This window comes from Varanus komodoensis, unplaced genomic scaffold, assembly GCF_004798865.1.
Source record: "Varanus komodoensis strain SLA01 unplaced genomic scaffold, ASM479886v1 scaffold7_3, whole genome shotgun sequence".
NCBI classification, from domain to species: domain Eukaryota; kingdom Metazoa; phylum Chordata; class Lepidosauria; order Squamata; family Varanidae; genus Varanus; species Varanus komodoensis.
Window position 1 is genome coordinate 7,589,366 of NW_025336480.1, and position 23,232 is coordinate 7,612,597.

Consider the following 23,232-nt stretch of genomic DNA (forward strand, 5'->3'; position numbering starts at 1 on the left):
TTTCACTGGAAAGTTGTGGCTCAAATACTGTTCATGATGGCTAACAAATAGGAAATCTGAAACAGGGCAACCCAGAGCTATGAGGAGGCACATTCTGGAATTGATTTGCAATTGAGAGTTGCAAGTCAACTAAGCTAACTGCAGGTGAAATGCTTTGGGTTGCACAGTGTCTCCCTGGAAACCTGATGCTAAGGAAAGCAGCCTGCATGTAAACACTTTAGGATTGTTTCAATGCTTAACAACACAAAATTACTACTAATCATCATAATAAAATTAAAATGACTATGTTGCTACTTAACTGTCAAAGAAAACAAAATCCTTTAACCTGCCTTGGACTTCCAAGTAGTAGTAAGGGCATGTAACCCTATCCTCTGAAAAGAGTAAATTTTACCAACAAATACCAAAAATATTTGAGTAGGTAAGTATATGAGTCACTGAAGTTTTTACCCACGGAAAGAAATCACACAGCCTATCCACCTGTATATTTACTCAGAAGTCTCACAGATCTCAATGGATATTCCTCCCCAAAACTACCTAGGTTTACTAAAATTCAGTGGTGTTTAATAAGGTAGAACAGAAGCACAGAAGTCGGTGTGTGTGTGTGTGTGTGTGTGTGTGTGTGCGCGCGCGCGTGAGAGAGAGAGAGAGAGAGAGAGAGAGAGAGAGAGAGAGAGAGACAGAGAGACAGACGGGGGTCTTGCATAATATCTTTTCAGCTATAGTAGCATAGTGATTGGGAAAGCATCTTATTATCCTGAAACTCCATGCATTCAGCTTTGCTTCTCCTATCCCTTGGAGAGGAAAGAAAGCCACACAAACACATTTTAAAAATACTCATTACACTAGCCAGAAGTTACCTGCCAAGCTAATGTTGTGGTACCTCATCAGTCAACTAGTGGTTTATCAATTGTAATTTATGAACTTGGTTTAACCGTGATGAAGGCAAAGCCTGTTCTAAAGTACACAAAGTACACTATAAAATCTATCCTGTTTGTTCTTAAAAAAAGAAAAATCCCCATTTGTGTAAAACTACCCTTCATTTTAACAAAAACAGTGTATTAGTTTTCTCTATCCCATGCAGGGTGCAACAATTGAAGTTTGTGCATCAAGAATATACACTGTCTTAATGTACGCTAGTCAGGCCTTGTAACATAATTTATTATGTTTGTTGCACTGTAATACCACACAGGCCTACTCCAAGGTAAAGCCCCATTGATTTTAGGAAAGTGTGTGCAAGATTGCACCCTTTCAAATAGCAAGCTTTGAAACAGTAACTGTGGGGATGCAGTTCCTTTACGTGATTGGATTCTACTTTGTGGCATGTTGCTATTCCTGTTCCCACTGCAAAATAGATGAAAAACAGGTTCTTGCCATGAGGAACAAGATTTTGAATCACTTTGCCTCACTTTGAAACAAAACATCAACATACAGCTCATGAAGAGGATTTTGGAAAAGCATTTTTTGCACCTTTTCTTTCACAGTCCTGCAACATAATGTGTCTGAATCACAATCAGCTCCTGTAGGAAGCACCGTCCTGCTTAATACACAATCGTGATTCCTGTTTCCAACCCAGTCAAAGCATACAGACTTGGCGCTGCACAAGAACTTGACAGGGTGTAATTATGCTCTCCTTTGCAGTGGGAAAGTTCAGCTGCAAGGCTCAGATTTGTCAAATCACACAGGGTATCAGTGGCAAGCCCTCTCACAGCTGCAACTCACGCAATACTGTGTTCACAGAAGGCTTCAAGTTCAGACCACATCAACCAGATCATGCCTCCTATTCCGTACAGAAACGTCACTCCACAAACTCCCATGGCACTTTCATGACAAGCTGTATTTCCCTGAAACCTTATCCAGCTGCCATTTAGACTAAATGTTAACCTGTGATGCTAACTGCATTTGTTTCTAAATATAAGCCTGTAAAGGTGAGTAAAACTCTGCCTCATTGACTCTCAGGTTTTGATGTCAGCAGTGGAAAAACTTGAAGAGGTCAGAATTATTGGTATGAATAACATAAAGACTACTGAGTAGATCTCCGAGGAATCTGTTTCACCTGGGATGAAAATGGTTTTGAGTTAGCTGCTCCTGCTGTTGTTAATTATTATTTTTAATAGACTGTTCACAACTGTCTGCTGCTTGCTTCCTTATTCTTCAGTGGCCCCAGGAGCACTGAAAATCACATCACCTGGCAGAGCGCAATTTGAATGCCTCATCATATATCTGAAGATTGACAATGCAGACATCCAGACTGCAACATCCAGTCATCTTTTGTATTTCTCCCATTCTTTCTACCAAGCTGCTTTCGAGATCTCCAATGCTCACAGTTTTTGTTATCTTTGAGTTGTCCTAATAAAAGTATCACACTATATGGCTTTTGGGATTGTTCTTATGAATAAAGTGGCTGCCTTTGCTTTTATGAAGGAATGAAACATCCTGAACAGGAGATGAGAAAAGAGAAATTTCAGTTCTGAAATCATATGTAATACTGCTTATACAAAACAATCTCACGTTTGCATTATTAAATAGTGCATTTGCTCTGTTTCACTAACAGATTGTAAGCGAGGTAGTAATTACAGTACAAGTACTCTGAAATTCAGTACTGAACTCTTTGCAGACCCTTCTAGTTATGCTGCATTTACCAAAGGTACATCCTATGGTGACTCTCTGGGGTACAACCCATACAGTAGAAAAACCTTCCCTTAGAGACCTGGTGGGCACTTACCAGAAGGGAATTTTACACGTTAGTAAATTTTCACAGAGGCTTTCCTGGACACTGATTTTTAGTGCCAGTCCACTGAATTATTGAATTATGGATACTGGATATTTTATTTTAATTATTCTTATATCCTGCCTCCTCCTCCTCTGCCTCCTCCTCTTCTTAAGAACTTAAAGTGGCTTATGTCATGTCAAAATTCCCTAAAAATATTATTGCCAGCTCACTCTCTGCTATTCCATCCCACTACTGGTTTGACTCTCTGTCCTAGCCATCCCTGCTTTGTCAAGTATTGCTTGTACAGTCTATGACAATGAGACTGAGAACTTCATGTTTGCTACTAATTCAGAGGACCAGCTGCAAAGTCAAAGAGAGCATGGACTTGACTTACCAATTAATAGCCTCTTGTTGCCCTCCAGTCCTCTGACCACACCATAGGATAAGCAGTGCTAGCGCTGCTATGCTGAGGAAAAGCCAATTCTTCATAAGAATTCTTCACTGTTAGGAATGGTGGGCTTCAGTGTGGAAAACAGGTTGAAAGCCCCATTGGATAGCTTTGAGCAAGTTCCTTTCCCTTCATCTAATTCACAGGGTTGTTGAATAAAATACTAAAATCTATTCTGAGTTCCCCAAGAAAGCTCAACTTGCAATCAAAATAGAAAAAGCTATTTACAGATGTTGTTAAGTTGTGGGTTGATATTGATGTATGTGTACATACAGACACAACCATAGACAAAAGAAGAAAAGGGACATGTGAGAAGGAAATGACTAAACCCAAGAAGAAATTCAGAAGCCTGAAAGAAAGCTTGGAGATCACACACGAATAAACACTAAAATAGATCAGACATTTATGTATAAGTTTTATTTGGGAAGGCAGGCAGATTTGCAGAATATGAATGAAGCAGAACCAGTGGCCATTAATGCCCTATTTCAGGCATTCCTAAAATATGTATTGCAAACATGCTAGCCCACCCAACACATGCGCTCTCTCTCGCTCTCTCTCTCACACACTCACACTCACACACACACACACACACACACTCCTAGTGTCACATTCATCACCCTCTGCTCATAGAAAGAAACTTTTTGAAGTGCAGACCTTCCTGTTCCAATGCAGGCTCTCAGTGGAATTCAGAATGCTGATTTTCCAGCATTCTTAGTCCAGTGGAGACCCTCCACTGACATGGAAAACCTCATCAGAGAGTAGCCCTCCATGAGTAGAAGGGGAACAAGACAACTGTCCTCACCTCGCATATTTTTATACACACATTAAGAATGCCTGAATACCTTAACTGAACAGTTCAAAGATTCTTCTGTTGCATGTCAGTGATTTCTGCAACTGAGCATTCTGCTCTAGTGGATAATTTTCTCATATCAGAAATTATTCCCCACAACACCAAGATGCAATGCACAGTGGGAGACTCAGTTCCTTGCCAAAATGGACTTACCCATTAAGATACTCAGCAGCTTCTGAACTCTGGAGTTCACACCAACCACTCTGAAGAGTCCTTGCTCATTGATTCCTATGGGGAGAAGAGACTCTACTGAATCAAGGTGACATCAGGTTAGGCAAGTCCATATTCAGCTATATATATCCAGCAACCAATGAACCCCAAACTAATTAACAGAGTTGTCTTTAGCTAGGTTCAGGATCTTACCAAGAACCAGTCCAGCACCATAATTATTTATGTTAGATTTCACTAAAAGTGTTGGCTTCCACCTTTTGCTGGTTGATTGTGACAGTACTAAGAGAGCAGAAGATGGCAATACTGAGAGACAATCTTCAGGAAGGCGACAACCACTTTGTAAGCACAAGGGAGGCTTCTACCTGGGAGGGGACACAGAGCATCATTCTAGAAACAAAAGGTCTGGCATGTCACACTACCTCTTGTTTCAACAGCATGGATGCATTTCTTGACAATGCTGAAGCCTACATTATCCAACTGGGCAGCTGTAAGGAAAGAAAAATAAGGACATACCAATAAGTGATAAGTAAATAATAAATAAGTGATACAATGGGAATTATTTTTCCTGTGCAGCATGGAGGCAAGTTATTTTTGTAAAAAGGCTCTAGAAAAACAATACTATTCTGAAGGTGGGTTTTGATGTGAAAATAAGAAGCATGAGGATCAACATACAGGCAAACAAACAACTGAACTCTGAAAGGATTTTGTTTATAACTTTGCAAGAGTTTGAGGATTTTCAGCGATAACTGCTTCCTCCCCACATCCTTTTTGTCGAGGGAAACTTTCTGAGTATTTATTTATTTGGAGTTTTTATATGCCGTCCCAGTCTCATAAGCCTCGGGACAGCTTCCAACATAATAAATAATCATACATATAAAATATAAAATCTGGATTCACCCTGGCTATAATAATTTAAACCAATAAATAACATTAACAATTATTAAAATATTGTTTGAATACAAAGGTCTTGGCCAGGCACCGAAAAACAAATAACAACAGCGCCAGGCGGACCTCTCTGGGGGGCGCATTCCATCGGCGGGGAAGAGAAGGCCCTCCTCCGAGTACTCACTCTCCTGATGTCTTTCACAGAGGGCTCCCGGAGGAGAGCCTCTGCCACTGATCTCAGTTCTGAGTAGAATTGTTCGGGGATTCTTCCACCAGCAAACCCTGAATTAAGCATAGTGAAAATACCCCTCTTCCGTTAAAAAAAAGTAAGAATTCACCCAGTCAGTTGAAACCAAAATGACACGAGCCTCTCTAATAGTGGCTCTTGAGACACCCTAGTGCTAGACTCCCAGCTACAGCGTATTATTCTCTCTGACCTAAATAAAATCACATGTGCTTTAACCTATGAATAGATTTTCATTCTTCACTGTTATGCATAGATTTTCCTGTCCCCAAATTTATCCCTGGCAAACAAAAATAAGCGGAAAATCTTTGCTTCCAGATGTAGTTTCTAGTCTCCTTGTAGATTTAAATTAGGATAGCTTTTCAGGATATGCTTGCATTAACAAAACAGTTAACCCCTCCCCCCACCATGATTCATAGATACCATTCAAAAGCGGACCAATAGATAAATTAAAAGATATTTAACACTAGGAAAAGATTAAAAGAATAAAAGAGTAACAAAGCAAGTACTAATTGGAAGGAACCCACAAAGAAGAGAACAGGCAAGATGGTATGTTTAATGGTCTTGCAATAATGGACAGATCAGATAGTCAACCATTACAGGATGATGTATTTTTTTTACTGCTGCTACTAATAATAATACTACAGTGGTATCATTATCAGCAGCAGCATTACATCCAAAGAAAAGAAAGGAAAACTAGGATTTGCTAAGGATATTTATACACATACCGATAATGTGTGTGAAGGGGGATGAATGTTTAAGGAAAATACAGGCAAGGAAAATGCTGGCAAAGTCTTGATCAAACCAGCTGTGACTGTCAAATAACAGTCCAAGTCTCAGCAAGCAAAAATATTCCGCATTGACTATCACCCTATGAATCTGTATCAGTGCATGCTGCAGCCCATCAATGAGTGCTGGGCAGTCCTCTTTACATTTCCACAAGCTGTCTGTACGGCAGCTGAACTGGGGCTGTAGTCAAGCAGCTATGGTGAGCGTGGCCCTGTGAGGCAGGGCAAAGCAGTGGCCTTCTTGGTACACCTTCAAAACATAGCCTTAAATAGTAATAATTTTAAACATTCAGATTTGCTGTTAATAACCAGTTGCAGTTATAGAAAAGATCTCCCAGAATTACCAGGAAAAAGTAAAAAGTACAGCAGGACCCTTGTATCCGCTGGTTCAGTTACCTCTTTTTCACTTAATCTGAGCTGAACTCGGTCTGAAAGAGAAGTCATAAAATGCCAAGGAGAAGTCGTGCAGTGCCGTAAAGTGCCAAGTCACAAGGTGCTTCCTTTAAGTGAAAAATCTTGCTTTAATAGGCAGATACAAGAAAAAACTTGTATGCTGAGGTTGCTAGGATATATGGGAAGAATGAATCTTCTGTCCACGAAATTGTGAAAAAAGAAATGTATATGCGCAGTGCATAGTGTTTCAGGCACCCATTGGGGGGCTTGGAACCTATCCTTGCAGATCCAAGGGTCCTACGGCAGATACAGGGAAGTGAGCTCTACTGATGGTATCAAGTTTCAGTTATGTATCTTGTAACAGAATAACCGCCCTTTTTTTCAGGGGTCAGAAAGAACATACAGTGGTACCTCAGCTCATGAATGCCTCAGTTCACGACCAAATCAGGTTGCAAACAAAAATTTCATAAAAATTTTGACTCAGGTCGTGAACTCCACATTGGGTGGTGACCGTGATCACGGCCCACTCCCCCCCCCACAGTGGGGAGAGGTCCGCAATCGCGCTGGGGGTGGAGAGGGCCTAGATAGCACCCATCTTTCCTGCAGGAGCGCAACCACGATCTTGGCCATCTCCACTCCCAGCACGACTGCGCCCGTCTCTCCCCCCCCAGCGTGCCCACATTCGTGCCCATCTTCTCCCCTGAGCGCGCCCTCATTTGCGTCCGTCTTCCCCCCGCCCCCCCACAGCACACCGGGATGGTGGGCGCGTGCAGGGATGACAGGCGCAATCGCAGTTCTGGGTGGACGGTGAGATGGCTGCGCTCGCACTTGGGGGGCGGGGGGGAGATGGCCGCGATCTTTGTTGTTCTTTGTCACTTTGCTTCACATTTTTCTGATTAAAAAAATAGTTACAGAATGGATTAACCTTATTTACATTGAACCTTATGGGGAAATTTGACTTGGCTCACAACCAACTTGGAACGGATTAAGTTCGTGAGCCAAGGTACTGTACTTCCTAATGTACTGTACTTCCTAATGAAGCTTGTCAGACTGGATAGTCCGGAATTCTTCACTCTTCCCAACAGATACTGTTTGTTTCATCCATGTACCTTATGATGTATGTATTTTGAGACAGTTTTAAATGAACACAGCACTAAAATAGTTAGAGTCCTTTCAGCTACAGCATCTACTCTCCCAGAAGTGGCTTTTTAAGGAAGGCAGTAGTGTCATTTCCCATCCAAAAATAATGAATGAAAAGGAATAACTTGGGAATGAGAAGCCATATTGCTGCTCACTTTTTCCATTATTGTTGCTTGACGTTAGTAACACTCCCACACATGGGGGTTGTATAGTAGTTGACCGCTGCCTATCCCTTGTAATTTATCTCATTGGCAGGTCTCCAAAATGCATTATTGCCATGTTGAATTAAATATTTATTCCAAGAAATTAAGGTGTCCCAAAGGCATGCAGATGAATTATAGCATAAGAATTAAAACAGTCTTACTAATGAAACAATCAGGCACAATCCCTTTAGCACTTCCTCAAATTTAATTTCAAAAACTTAGTACATGTGGACATGTACAAGTGCTGGACCTCTGACGGAATAATATGCCTTCTCTGGCTTTAAATCAGAATGATTACCTACAGTTAACCATTTGTTAAGAAATACTGTCTCCTCAATTTGCAAAAAGATTTAACAAAACAAAACACCACTAAATTGTTGCTTTTCAAATAAAACAATCTATTACAGGTGAACAAAACAAGGATTCAGAGGAACAACAGAAAGCAGGAGATAAAAGTTACTCCAGCAACTGGCAGATAAACTGTGCCTTTATATCCTGATTAAAACACATGGCTAGCAACAAGACCCATGTGTCAGTGTGTTTGAAGGAGGAAGGGAAACAATAACACGTCAGTATAGTTCCCATTTGCTGAACTGTTATTGCATCACTGTATTCTCTTTTGGTTATGCTCAGTCTTGCAGAAGGCAATTTATTAAAATAATTCAAACTGCTTCTGCTGTTCACCTGTATACTAAGAGTATTACATATATTTGCATTTACTTGTTCTTTTAAAATGTTGCTGATTTAGAGTATTTCATTTATTCAAATAGCTAGAATATTTTTCTAAACCCTATTTCCCTACTGAGGGAGGTTAAGTTGACCCCTTCTCTGTTGTCCTTCTGCCAGCAGGCACTGTGCCTTTTATTTATGTAGGCACCTGAATATAAATTGGTCTGTTACTGAAGGGGAACTTAATTGGTTTGTTCCATTTATTTATTTTATTGCTGTGCTTTTAAATTAAATGTACTTGCTTTTATGTCATATTTAAATTAAGTGTTAATTAAATGACCCTGCCAGTTTAGGGCAGGGCAGGGCAGGGCAAATAAGTAACCTGCAGGTGCGAATGAGCTATCACAAATCAAATATCACTCACAGACTTTTCATATCTTCTGCCTCTCCAAGCATGACAAGTTTCAGTCATGTCACAGTTTACTTTGACTTCCAAAAGCCTCTTGACAAAGCTTCTCAGCCAAGATTCCTGAACAAACTTAACAGTCATGGAGTATGAACCAAGGTTCTCTTATGGATCAATAAACAGAAACCAGAGAGTAGAAATGTATAGTAAATCTCCCAGCGGGCATCCCATAGGGGCCCCATAGGGAAAATTGGGGGAAAAGTCTTCAACTTATACATAAATGATCCAGGGTTAGGAATGGACAGTGATGTGGCTAAATTTACAGATAAAACTTCACAGTAACAAAAATAATCAAGAGATTGGAGCAACTTCCCTGTGAGGAAAAGTTACAACATTTGGGGCAGTTTAGCTCAGAGAAAAGCTGAGTAATGGGAGAAATGTGAATAATTATGCAAGGTATGAAAAGTAGATAGAGAGACATGTTTCTCTCAAAATACCAGAACCTGGGGTCATCCCGTAAAGCTGATTAGTGTAAGATTTAGGACAGAAACAAGGAAGTACTCCTCCAAGCAATGCATAGATAATCTATGAAATTTGTTACAACTAGATGAAAGGGCAGATAAATTAGTGATGACCGGCAATCTGGATGGCTTAAAAATTCATCAAGGGTAAGGCTAACAATGGCTACTAGTCACGAAGGAGCGATAGTGTCTCCAGAGGAGTTATGTCGAGGCTCTGGTCAAACTATGGAATGGGGAGATGACTAGGACTGTTGACACGATCGCTCCTAAGCGTCCTCTCCCGCCAGGCAGAGCTCACTCTTCCCCTTGGTATACATCTGAATTGCAGGCGATGAAGCAGGCTGGGAGACGGCTAGAGCGTAGGTGGAGGAGATCACGGGATGAATCTGACCGAACACACTTAAAGAGCCCATTATTGGGCCTATGCTGTGGTGGTGCGAGCGGCGAAAAAGAAATTCTTCTCCGTTTCCATTGCCTCCTCAAAATGCCATCCAGCGGAGCTTTTTCAAGTGGTACAAGGCCTGGTCCGCCCTGGCCCTAAGAAAGAACTGGTTCCACCATCAAAGGCCCGCTGTGACGACTTTGCCAAGCATTTCAGGGAGAAAATCGCTCAGATTCATCACGAGCTAGACTCCACTAGTGATTCAGAGGCTTCTGGGGAGATACCAATGTCGCAATCTGGTCCAAAATTAATGGATGCATTTCAGTTATTGTGGCCTGATGATGTGGACAAGGTGATTGGACGAGTACGTCCCACCACTTGCCTATTGGACCCTTGCCCATCTTGGTTAATAAACGACGCCAAGCACGGGATTGGGATCTGGATCTTGGAAGTGGTTAATGCTTCTCTGAGGGAGGGTCGGGTACCTGCCCCTTTAAAGGAGGCGGTAGTCCGACCGGTCCTGAAGAAAGCGTCACTGGATCCTGAGATGGCCACTAATTATAGACCAGTAGCCAACATCCCGTTTCTGGGCAAGGTGTTGGAACGGGTGGTGGCGGGACAACTCCAAGCACTCTTGGATGAAACTGATTATCTGGACCCATTTCAGTCTGGCTTCAGACCCAGGTACAGTACTGAATCTGCCTTGGTCGCCCTGTACGATGACCTGTGCAGGGAGAAGGACAGGGGGAGTACGTCCCTGTTGGCTGATCCATCAGCTGCGCCCCTACCTGGAGTACGACTGTCTGGTGACAGTGACACACGCATTGGTGACTTCCCAACTTGACTTCTGTAACACACTCCACGTGGGGCTACCCTCTGGCCAGGGCGACTTCTTTTATATTGTTATTTATTTTATATTGTTAATTTTATATTGTTATTTCTGTATTTTATTGTATCTTATTTGTGCTGTGAGCCGCCCCGAGGCTTCGGCAAGGGGCGGCATAGAAATGTTTAAATAAATAAATAAATAAATAAATAAATAAATGATGGTCCAGATACTTCAATTGGTTCAAAATAGAGCTGCCAGTCTGCTGATGGGGACTGGGCGTTATGTTCACATGACTCCAGTCCTCCGTCAGCTTCACTGGCTTCCCATTGAAGTCTGGACCCAATTCAAGGTGTTGGTGATGACCTATAAAGCCCTTAACTGCTTAGGTCCTGGTTACCTGAAGGAGCGCTTGCGTCCATATATGCCTGCCCGCCCGCCCCTTGAGATCTGTGGGAGAGGCCCTTCTCCGGGAACCCTCCGTGAAGGAAATTAGGAGGGTGAGTACTCGGAGGAGGGCCTTCTCTGTGGTGGCGCCTGTTATGGAATGCGCTCCCCAGAGAGGTCTGCCTGGCGCCGTTGTTATTTGTTTTTCGGCGCCAGGCGAAGACCTTTTTATTCAAATGTTATTTTAATTGTTAATATTATTTATTCATTTTATTCTTTGGCCAGGGTGACTTAACTTATATTGTTAATTTATATTATTCTATTTTGAAGTTTATTTATGGTTGTGAGCCGCCCCGAGGTTTCAGCGAATGGGGTGGCATAGAAGTCTCATAAATCAATCAATCAATCAATCATTCAATCAATGTCCACATACACCAGCTGCTAAGGAGCATGAGAAGGAGGTTCCAATCCTACACTCGATCCCACAGGCAGCTGGTTAGCCAGTATGTGAACAGATTGCGAGACCAGACAGACCCTTGGTCTCATCAGCATGACTCTTCTTGCGTTCTTATCCACTCACACCTTTATGTTATTTAGGTTAAATAACAGAGTGGTGGGATTTCAGAATGCTTTTGGCCAGCTTTGGTCGGCCTGCAAACTATGAATACTCCTGGTGTACATATATATTTTCCTGTCCAGATTACTGAAGTGTACTCCACATGAGGCTGTCCCTGAGGTCAAGAGAGATGCTTCAGCAGAACATGGCAGCTTGATTACTGTGGAGGGAAACTGACAGAAATCATATAACAGCAGTTTTAAAAGAACTGTAGAGACTGCTGGTATATTTCCAATCTGTGTTTAAGGTGTTAGTGATGGCATATAGAACTCTGAAAGTCTTTCAGCTTAAATATTTGAAGGAAAGCCTCTTCCAATATTTACCAGCCCAAGCACTGATATCTGCTGAGGGGGCTCTCCTTTCAGGCTCACCAAAGGGCTTTAGAGAATCCTTCAGAGAATCAGAAAAGAAATCAGAGTAATTTCAAAGAAAGCTGTGCTTGGAGAGACCAGAGAGGGTGCTATGGAATGTCCTCTACTCAGAGGTGCAGAAGGTGCTAACATAGGTCACTTTTCAGGACCACAGTAACACCTGGCCATTTACCCAAACTTTGAGGTCTTTTTTACTGTTTTTAAGGTATTCCTGTGGACTGTTCATTAAGATAACAGATATATTGACTGATTCCTATTGCTGTTTTTCACCCTGAAATCAATTGATATGGGGTGCGTTAGAAATTGTTGCTGTTAGCTATGGAACTAAACTATCTACAGGCAATTCTGGAATTCCATTTTAAGAATAAACCAAAAGCTGTGCTGAATCAGACCAAAAGCCTATTTAATCCAATGTTCTTTTCACATACTGGCCAATCAGCTGCCCATGGAAAATCCACCAGTGTGACATGAGCACAACAGCACACTTCCACTCAAGTTTCCTTGCAACTGGCATACACAGGAAATCAGATTCTAGGAGTCTACTGCTTTGAAGCCCATTGTTGACATATCTGTCCTAAGTACCTAGACAATTGAGATAGGTTCAGAAAGGCTGAAGTAATAAATCACATATAATAGCAGACATAAACACAATATATTGACTGTGGATGAATATAAACAGACAGAGAGACTCCTGTAAAAATAAATTGCTATGTGACATGTGTTGTGCAAATATATTGGGTCTATTGACTTGTTTGCAGGGATACCAGACACATAGCTGGCACTCTATCCTTCTCACTGCTGCAAATCCTACAGCTGGTAAGCATATGCCGGGTTTAAAAAGATGGTTCAGCTATGAGTGTGTTATCTTAATGGACATGTGAATGGACCCTCCAGCTCACATCACAATCTGAATGGCTGATTCACAGTTGACTTCCAGATGTAATCTGAATTGCTTTATCCGTATCTTAATACACGGATGAAAATCTGAACTTACCACCTCACCTCAGTTCGAAATCATGGGATAAACTACACTCTTCACAAGTTACTTCCTTGTTGCTTTTGGTTAGCAACAGACACAGCAGCTCCGCTATGTAAACAAATGAGGAGCTGAGGTCCAAAATCTGAGGGGCGGGGCTCAGACACCAAATTTCATAAATCCACTCGCAGATTCATTAGGACAACAACTTTCAGAAAATCAGAAAGGGAAGCAGAGTAGTTTCAAAGAGAGCATCTGTGATTATTTTAGTCCACAGAAAGATGAATTACAAAGGGGGAAACAGACCTTAGAAGACCAGGGAGAAAAAAATAGGAGCTGACATCTCATTATTGCAGCTGGAACAAATCCAGAATTAACAGCCAGTGGCTAATAAGAGTGATCAGACTAATATGTCTTTTAGAAGATCAATGCTTTTCAAAATCGTGGGCCTAATTCTGTTCAAAAAGCCTTTATTTGTTTTTTAAAATGTGCTTTCTGGATCTCTTATTTTCAACAGGAACCCTACCACGAAGATTCAGGAAATTCCATAAGGTTTTTCTGCCCACATGGTGACTGTAGCTAAGGAAAATTGCTAGTCAACGTTCTTGCAAGTTTTCATATCCCGAAGCACTCTTTCACAAGAATAAGGCAGTCGATGGCTATTAGTTATCATGGCTATGCACTGACTCCTTTGCCAAGTATCAGTACACTATGCCTCTGTACTCCTGTTGCTGGGAAACTTGAGTAGTAAGGTGCTATTGCCCTCATGCACTACTGGTGGGATCCCACAGGAAGTTGCTTGGCCACTCTGGAAACGGAAAGGTGCACTAGGCAAGGCTTGAGTCTGAACTAGCACAACTCTCCTCACGTGCTTTAGGATCTTTAGGTGCAATGCTGCAAAGAGGAGCCTTCCCCATTGTACCAGGGACCTCCACTATAGGCTCCTTCAGTAACCTAGGCAGTTAAAGATGCTCTCATTACCTATCTTTCTATGCAAAGCTGCTAAACAGGCACCAACAAGTGCAGGCCATAACACAGACTAAAATTGGCAAGGTAAGACTGCACATGGACTAATTTACACACAGTTCTAGAACTGTCCATTGCAAAGCACTGGTAAAAGGGCAAAAAGCAGGTGCACCAAAAAGTGGGAGTAAGAAAGATTACCTTCCTGAGTCATGCAATACTCTGGATTTCAAGTGTGGAACTGACCGCTCTCAATACCCTCCACATTTTCAACACTTCCCTAGGTTTCCAGTTACTCCAGAGTGGGGAAATATTAACACCATGCCCACTTTAGCACCTTGTTTTTAGAGTACTTCCTGCTGCTGTTATTGCACTTCCTGTCAGTTCTTTAAAAGAAAAACCAGCCTGAGAAGGTTGCTGAATGGGGCAGAGTGAATGGGAGTACGTGCAGGTGGCCAAGGGAGAAGTCCCTCTGCAGCCAGTACTCCATTTGCTCTATCCTGTTCTGTCACCTTTAAGGGTTTTTTCTTTTTTTAAACTGTCAAATTTGAACTTTTTTAAAGCCAGAAAATATATGAAGGCCACAACTGGAAAGTAAATGGAGGGTAAAATATACATAGATTTCATAGTTCGGAAGTAAATGGAGGAAAAATGTACACAGATTTCATGGCTCTGAAGTAAATGGAGGGGATTTTTTCTTTTATTAAAGTATATTTTTAGATGCAAAGATACTTGTGCACATTTCTGGAGATGATTTTTTTACAGAAATATACAACTCCACCAGTGCATTTCTGAGACTCTGAAAACATACACACATGGTAAACACAAAGGGAAAGTCATCAGAGCAGAGAACAGAAGGCAAGATGAGTTTTACCATGAAAGGTACTGGGTTTCCAGCTGCCTGAGAGGGAAGGAAGAAGAGAACAATCCATGAAGAGCTCAGTCATCTATCAGGTGTTTCAAAATAAGCAACCCAGTGTGGCTTCCTTTCAGGGTATCTTGGCATGTCAAGTGATGCTCATTCTTTTACAGTTGAGTTAATGCCACACATTCCAACAATGATTCCCTAAAAGGTAGCCATAAAGTACCATCTTCAGTGCTATAAAAAGGACTGCCTTTATTTCGACCCACTTGAAATGTTTAAAACAGATGACCAAGCATTGACTCCAAAATGCTATGAACCGTGCTCAGGTTCTCAAGTGCAGCCAAATTTCCCTTTCTAAAATGCTTTGTTAGCATTTTATTAGACCATCCTGAGAAACAAAGTAAAACCCCACCACCTATACAAAAATGAAGGAAGTTGACCTGCTTGGATCTGTGGGGTTTAAGGCTGTTTCTGCTCTCAGGAACCTCCCATTTCAGTTACCTCTGGCTGGATGCTCAGCAGCGGTAACATCACACCTGCTGAGTTGTTCTCAGGCACCTCAGTGCACCCTGAAGCAGCAAAGCTTCTCCTGCCAGTAGACAGGCCTTCTCCTATTCCTAACCTGCTCTAGCAAGCTAAATCTGGGCGTTTGGAATGCCCTGCCCTTATCTAGGTTTCTTTTAATGCAGACTATAATCAGATCCACTTCTGCTCTCCTTCCCTAAGACTGTTTGATGATAACAAATGTGATACAGCATAGGCAAGGGATAGGTCATCTCAATAAATGAATAGCTTTGTACTGAAAGGAACTAAGCAAACAGTCTACTTCCTGGCGATATTGAAACAGAGAAATACTATTTAACATTAACTGTGACAAGAAACAAATTAATAGCGAAGTTGCTAAACTGATCTATTGGTTTTCACACCACTCTGATCAACATTTTACAAGCATCTCTATGTTTATGACTTACCTTAGCACTATAACTTGCCTGTGCCAAACCCGCTAATTGGACAAATCATTTCCCATTTGTATTTACTGCTATACAGTTTTTAAAAGCATTGTATTAGTTATTTTATGATATCTTACAACTAAAACAACTGGGAGACTGAAACATGATACTCTCAAACACAAACTTACAGAAACACTATTCCAAAGATATAAAATATGGTGGTTCCACTGCAGCACTGGGACTGCAGGGAAGAGGGAATTTAAGCTTCCAGTGGAGGTATATGTATGTGTTTTAAAACCTGTCCCCCTAAGCGGATGTGGAATTTCAGTGCCAATGTAAGAAGAAGCAAAACTTAAATTTCTCCTCTTAAATTGCCATGCTCCCAACCTGAATCAGGGCCATGCACCCTTATACGCAAATAAGTAGAATAATAATACACAGCTCAAACATTTAGTTTTTTCTTTGCTCCAGGATTTCATAGCCTCATGGATGCAACTCATTGTGCATCATTCTGCATAGAGTGTGCGTTATTGGTGCAGGGATATCTTAGGAGAGGGATTAGGGATTGAGGATACCTTCTTTATCTAGAACTACTGCTTGACTCAAACTGTGCACATCAGAATTTGTTGAGCATTTCATTAGCAACATAGGGAACGAAGCAGAGAATACGTCGATTTGAGATTTGGAAATGTGTATATCTCTTGCAATACAAAGGAAGGGGTCAGAAGAAGGCAGGGAAGGGCTACCCCACTCTTTTCAGCCAGTTTAACAATATAAATTCATGAATTATCATAAATTAGATTCTCTCATGAATATTTTTAATTTTGTAATTCACCAGTCTACCAACTAGAACAATAGAAAGCATCATTTACGGTTGCTTCTCCTCTTACTGAATAAAAAAAAATCATGGCAGAGCTGCAAATGTAAGTCACTAGGCAAGCTTTCTACTGTTCCCTTCTTACTGGATTTTTTATGATTCAGGCATACTTATGGAAATGAGCTGAACTAGCACTAAGTATGGTATTTCAAAGCCGTCAAACAATGAAGACATCTGAAAACAAAGCAAAAAGTGACCTGAGGTAACTGTGACATGTATTTATATTGTTAAAAACAGTTTGTTTCATATCAAATTGCTCTATCGTGTCTAATTCAACATACTCAGTCAACATAGTGGCAGCGTATCTATCACAAGAAAAAAGGGAAGAGTGAAGTTGACAGAATCTTGTAATTGCCTCTAATTGCACCTTCTTGTATTGCTCACTGGTTTTATTAAAGAGATGACAGGTATGTAAATCTTGTGCTGAGGAGAAGATAAGATCTAAAGGAGGAAAGTATGTGTTTAAAATTGTGTGCCATTTATCAATAGCGGATAGGAAAAGGAGCTGAGCTACTGTAGAGTGTTCTGTCAGCCAGAGTGACCTAACAGCTGAAGGAGCTATGCTGCTTCTCAAATTTATTAGGGGCAACATGCTATTTATAAAGACACACCACTAGACAGAATCCCTCAGCAAGAAAATGGATGATGCTCTCACAAGGGCTGTGACTAAGTGCTGCAAGCCTTTTCAAACATTAAATAAAAAGGCAACAGGAGTCCCTGCTTTTGACACTTGGTCCACATTTTCTAAGCTTGCATGTTTAAAAAGAAGGTCACTAATTGATATTCCAAAGTTGAACACATACATACTTAAGGGGGAAAGTGCACAAATCCGTAGTTTTCGGGTGGGATTGCCAAACAAATTGCTGCAGTGTCACAGCAGAGTGTGAGTGGGGGCAGGAAGGTAGTTGAACCACTCAGACATTCAGAAGCTGCTTAGCTGCTTAGAAACAGATTGGATTTTAAACAGCAGTGGGAAGAGGTTCTGGCTGTCCGGTGCTTTGTCTAACGCTTGGATTAAAGGAGGAAAATATTTAAATTGTGCTACTTCATGTACAAAGACTCTTTCTTCCCAAGAGTTCATCCACTTGAAAACAGTCCAGGGGGCAGCCTTTGAGCAAGCTCTTTTTAGCACAGAATACTTCATTTCTATTAATCATAATTTAAGGAAAGTAAAACAAGGAACTGAGATTCAGAAAAATCTTAGTTCCCTTTCTTGCTTCCCTTCTGTAAACCTCTGTGCCTGGGTTGTGTAAACTGAGACAAAAGCCTGTTAAGTAACTTGCCAAAGGAAACAAAGAATTTGCGACAGAGCCAGTTTCAGAACTCTGCAGCTCTTGAGCGTCATCCAGGATGTGCACTTGAAGTACCTCAAGCATCTTAAACCATAAAGCCCTTTTGTTCACTATTTAAGTATTTCACTATACAAGTCACAAAATACTTTTTATCACTTACTACCTGATCTAGCATTACTATGAAAACTGCTCAGTGCTCAGATCTTTGAAGTACCAACATGCATGATTGCCAGAAATCAGGCTGATGACAAAAGGAATGTAGTAAGTTGACTTAAGGAGAAGTTGATTACTTGGAGCACCACCTGCTGGCTTCTGAGAGTCAGAGACACAGTTCTACAAACAATTTTTTCAATAATACATAGACCTGCATGAAATATAATTAGAACTACTTACTGCCTTCAGTTTGGTTGTCTTTGTTTGAATTATATACCTGGAAAATAAAAAGGAAAGCATTTCAGTTTTTGCAATATTTGTATCTTAGCAACAATAACTTCACACTATTACGCACATCATAGGAAAACAGTGCTGTACATCCAGAGAAAACTTACAATCTTAAATAAAACCACAGATTATAATCCAAGAAAATTGCACAGATATTAAATAGAGGAGAAACAGATATTAAATGGAGAAACAGAGCTGTACATCCAGAGAAAACTTACAACCTTAAATAAAACCGCAGGTTATAATCCAAGAAAATTGCACAGATATTAAATGGAGAAAGACTCTTTAAGCCATGTTATAACAATAACATTAAATGAATACAAAGATGTTTAACACAAGAAACAAAATCTTTTTTATCCAAAACAAACACTACAGCTATTGGGAAAGTAACTTGATGAATGAAGCATGCATAGAATACATTTGGGTGGCTAGAAACGATCTATAGTTCTTTTTCAACTTGGCAAACGTAGGACAGAAAGGCCTTTAGCCTTCTCCTTCAATGTTGTTCAATTTGCAGCATGGTTGAGGGAAGTTTAGAAGTCATCTGTATCACCTTCTGACTGAACAAAGACCCCTCCGTAGAGCCCAGGCAACTATCCACAAGGATTTTGGTCTGGGCAAGCCAGCATAAACAATAGCTTTGAAGTGTTTCAGGTGGTGTGTTAAACCTGGGCAAAGGAATGAGACAGAGCATTTCTAGTGATTATGTTTACCATTTCTGAATATGGACAAAAGAGGAAAAAAGTCACTATGGGCGGACTGAAAGTCCAAGTAGCCTTGTTTTTACTGATGGACAATGAAGTGTTGGGAAAATCCAATTTAACTTCTTGAGAAGTGGTATGTGCAGCAAAATGAGCACAATACTTGGTCCATGACCCAAGACCCCCTTGCTGAAGCCCACTGGCTGCGCAGGTTGGAGCATCCCTCTTTCCCTGCCACCTAATTTCAGCAGTAGTAGCACTACTGTGACCATCCCTCTGGATCCACATTTAGTGTCCCTGTAACCCATTCAGCCATGCTCCCCACACATTGCCTCACTGGCTGCACTCAGTCAGCGCCTACTGACTCACTCAGTCACAATGGCTGGGTTGCCATGCTTCTGCCTCCACTTCACCTTCTTGAATTCCTTTCTCTGCATCCAAATTATCTTGATATCTGGCTGCTGGCACCCCTCCCCTGCAGAAGCATCAATAATGGGTCTAAAAGCCCTCACTGATGACCATGAAAACAAGCAATAGTTCTTGCAGTGCCATTGCACTGGAAAAGTTCTGCAGCCTGCAGTGACTGCAAATATCTGCTTCTGTAGACACGAACCATGATATTATGATCACTGCTGCTAAGTTGGGGCAGCTTACCACAGGCCAGTATATTGTCTGGCCCTGAACACTGTTATGCACTGTACCTGTTCGGAAATTGAGGCTGGCTGCAGATGCCTGGATATTGCCAGATTTCATGGCCGTTTCCACATATTCTGGGCAACTTCTGAAATTGTAGCACCAGTCAGATAGTCAAGCGTTCGAATGTGGTAAAGTGAAAATCCATTGGGGGTGGGTGGGAGGATGTGGGTGACACTCAGAGCAGGGAGATGTTACTGGATGAGAAATCTTTGGATCAATGGGGCAGATGCTGAAAGAACTGAACCTCTTTGGCACAACGGGAGACAAAAGAAGGAGCGTGGATGATTCTGCAAACGGGTCCTCTCACACAGTGCAGGCCCTGGCCTCCAGGCACTCCTATAGTTTGGCTCCACCAGGTGAAGGGTCCTAAAACTGCATTTTTAAAAAAAAGCATGGTGCTCCAGGGCACCTGTGAATTTTGAAGGAAGATACATGGATGCCTTTGAACTTCAGTCATGGCTCATGCCACCATACCATGCTCCAAAATGTTAGCTACTACCATGACTGTGCTAGAGTCCCTGCAAAGCACACATTTGGTCACTTGCAGGCACACCCGCACTCACTGAACACACTTCTGGGTATGGAGAGAACCTTATACTCATTGAGATTGTTGCTTGCTGTGGTCTGCATAGCATCTGTAAGTCAAGAGGGGAACCCCAGCTTTCTAGGGGCTGAGAAGAACACCATCAGCAAGAGGATGAATGATCTGTTTGTGTTTCTGCTAAATCCAGCCTCCCAAAGAACAGCACAGTGAAAAGCTAGAGATAACCACACACGTTCTGCAGAGTAGATACAGTCCAGTTACACACACGAGCCATGCGTAAGGACTATGCAGTAATTCAAAAAGACTTGCCAGTGTAGAAGTGCCTTTCCAATTACCCAGTACTAATATACTTGCTAGATTAATGTAGCTACTTACGTGTCCTTTCCCCTATAAATATGCCTGTGGCAAGCTGAGCCTCTATTCATCTCATTGCAATCATGAGAATTTCCCACATGAACCATTATTCCCAGTAGTTTACCAGAACTTTAATTTTCAAATGTCATCTTACTCCAGTTCTATCTGAATATTGTTTTAAACCACCTTCAGAGTACTGTAGCTTGACTAGAGCTACTCTTGCGACACCAGAAACGCAGCCTCAAAATGTTGGGTCTTGATAAAGAAAAAAAATCTCTGTTGGAATTGCAGAGCCATGACCCATGCATGTTTTTAAAGAGTCCATAGAGCTAGAAAGGGGCAGCACAGCAGGAAAGGGTGCAGTGGGAAAATGGCCTTACCGGGCCGCTGAAAGGGATCATGGATGAGAGACGGGGAGGCTAAAACCCCAGCTGCTTCCTGGGCAGTCAGAGAGGAAGTGACCAGAGGACAGCAAGCAAGAGCTGTTTCTGTGGGCAATGAGGGAAGGTGAGTGAACACAGCGTTCTGCCGTGTTTCCAATTATGTCTTCCTTGTCTTGTATATGGAGATGATATGCAAAATAAATAAATACATAAATAAAGTTTAAACACACACAGGCTATTTGCAAATTTAGAATTTTGGTAAACTGTTTAAACAAAACGTACTGAGGATTCAAGAAACCATCAAGAAAGAGGATGGTTAAAGCCCCATTGGTAAGAGTGTTTAAGGACAGGCTGGACATGCACGTGGTAGGCATATCATGAGCAGAGCTGGATGGAGCCTGGGGTTAGACTAGATGGCCTGAGAGGCCCCTTCTGACTTGCTTTGTTTCTGTGTTTGAATCTAGACACAGAGTGAACATCTGGTGAATCTTCAAGCTTTAAGAGGCAGGTATGTGACCATTTCTACTGGCTGGTAGTCTTCTAAAATGAAGAATATAGCCTGCCAAAATGTCCTGTTCCTGCCTTTGAAGACAACCACCTAACAACTGTAGCAAAATATTCAGCTTGAAATGACTGTACAATGATATTTTAGAAAATAGAGATTTCTTTTAAAAGTCAGTAAGAAATTACTTGCTCAGCTTCAGAAGCCAGGTGGAATGGCACAGTGTGAAATAAAAAGGGCTGCTGTCAGCAAATGCGTTTTCTTCTAAGTCATAACATCACCTACCCAAACCCGTCAAGATGTGCATGAACAGCACTACCGAGTTCAGTTTTCTTTGGATGGGAACACACAGAAGACTTAGTGCATCTTTGTGAGATTTATTTTATTTTCAAATATGCAAGGAGAACACAGTGGGAGCTGAGCCTGCATAAAGACATGAAGGCCCAGAAAGGTGGCGGCGGTAGAGACAGAGGGAAGTGGGGGTGGGGGGAGAAAACATTCCTCCACACACACACTACCCTGAAAACTTTTTCCAGAGGAAACACATTCACCCACATTTGATATCCCTATGAAATAGTCTCTCTTTTGGAGTGAGATACTTTTTAAAACAAAGTTTTACTCAATTAAAATGTGTGATATGAAGATTTTAATGCAAGGCAATCTATTACAATGGAAAATGATGAAGGTGTAGACAGTGGAAGGTACAGACAGCTCTGAAATTCAAGATACATTTCTTCACTGAGGAAATGCTACTGCCTTCATGAGGGAGCATACAGGACCTGTGCAAGGCAGACTCTGTCCAAACAATACACTTTCTTTTGTTTACTACAAAATGTGTGGTTTCTCTATGCATTTTTTCTACTTCTCAGATGACTTTCAACTTTTTGCAAATACCTCCAAGGCTCAACATGAGTTCAAGTAAGGGTGTGCAACAGATACAGTAGAGGAGGAGCAAAGTGTTTCTAAGTCTATGAAAACAAAAAGTACAGTCCCTCCATTCTTCTTGTTCTAGAACATGGGGATATTATTACTTCTGTTTTCTTTCAGGATTAAGATAAGTGAGGCATAATCTACTACAAGTCTACAAATATTTGCTTATGTTTCGAAAAAGACACAGCTGAGTTTGTGAGGATTTCTCCAAGTCTTTAAAACAGATGTGTTTGAGAAGGATTTATTGGTCTAGTTTTCTAAGTTTGGCTATTTTAGACACTGGGCTTTGTAAAAGGTCCAAAAGGAGGTCTCTGTAAGAATTCTGAACACTACATCATCTGCTTCCAAAATGTTGTGGGAATTAAGCAACCAGATTCCTCAGTTGGGATATTTTACCATGTTGAAAACTATCTAAGTCAAAAATAATTAGGATATCATTGATGCATGAAATAGATAAAATGGAAGTAACAACTGATAGCACATTATGGATATGGAATGGACTTCCACAGAAGGTGGTAGGGGCCCCATCAGTGAGGATGTTCGAGTTAAAATTGGACAACCACATGCTGGCTATTACATGGGTGGAGCTGCCTGGAGCCGAGGGATCAGACTAGATGGCCTAGAAAGCCCTTTCTGACTTGCTATGCTTCTATTCTAGTCCAGAAAAGCAGAGGCTGTGAAAATCAAATGAGGATCAGAACTAACCATCATTAATCTAAGCCTTAAACAGACAGACACAAGAAAGATA

General features: G+C 41.3%; 1 protein-coding gene across 6 annotated transcripts in view; it reads right to left on the reverse strand.

The window, feature by feature from the left end:
- Positions 1-23,232, reverse strand: part of ARHGAP26 (Rho GTPase activating protein 26) — a 304,078-nt gene that overhangs the window by 138,709 nt on the left and 142,137 nt on the right. For 4 of the 6 annotated variants that reach the window (XM_044454232.1, XM_044454230.1, XM_044454235.1 and 1 more), the window contains 4 exons: positions 18,327-18,363; positions 14,824-14,850; positions 4,599-4,664; positions 4,162-4,236 (listed from right to left, as the gene is read on the reverse strand). In XM_044454232.1, the coding sequence (XP_044310167.1) occupies positions 4,162-4,236; positions 4,599-4,664; positions 14,824-14,850; positions 18,327-18,363 (205 nt within the window). The remainder of the gene's footprint in view (positions 1-4,161; positions 4,237-4,598; positions 4,665-14,823; positions 14,851-18,326; positions 18,364-23,232) is intronic. The other 2 variants (XM_044454231.1, XM_044454233.1) reach the window with 1 other exon arrangement.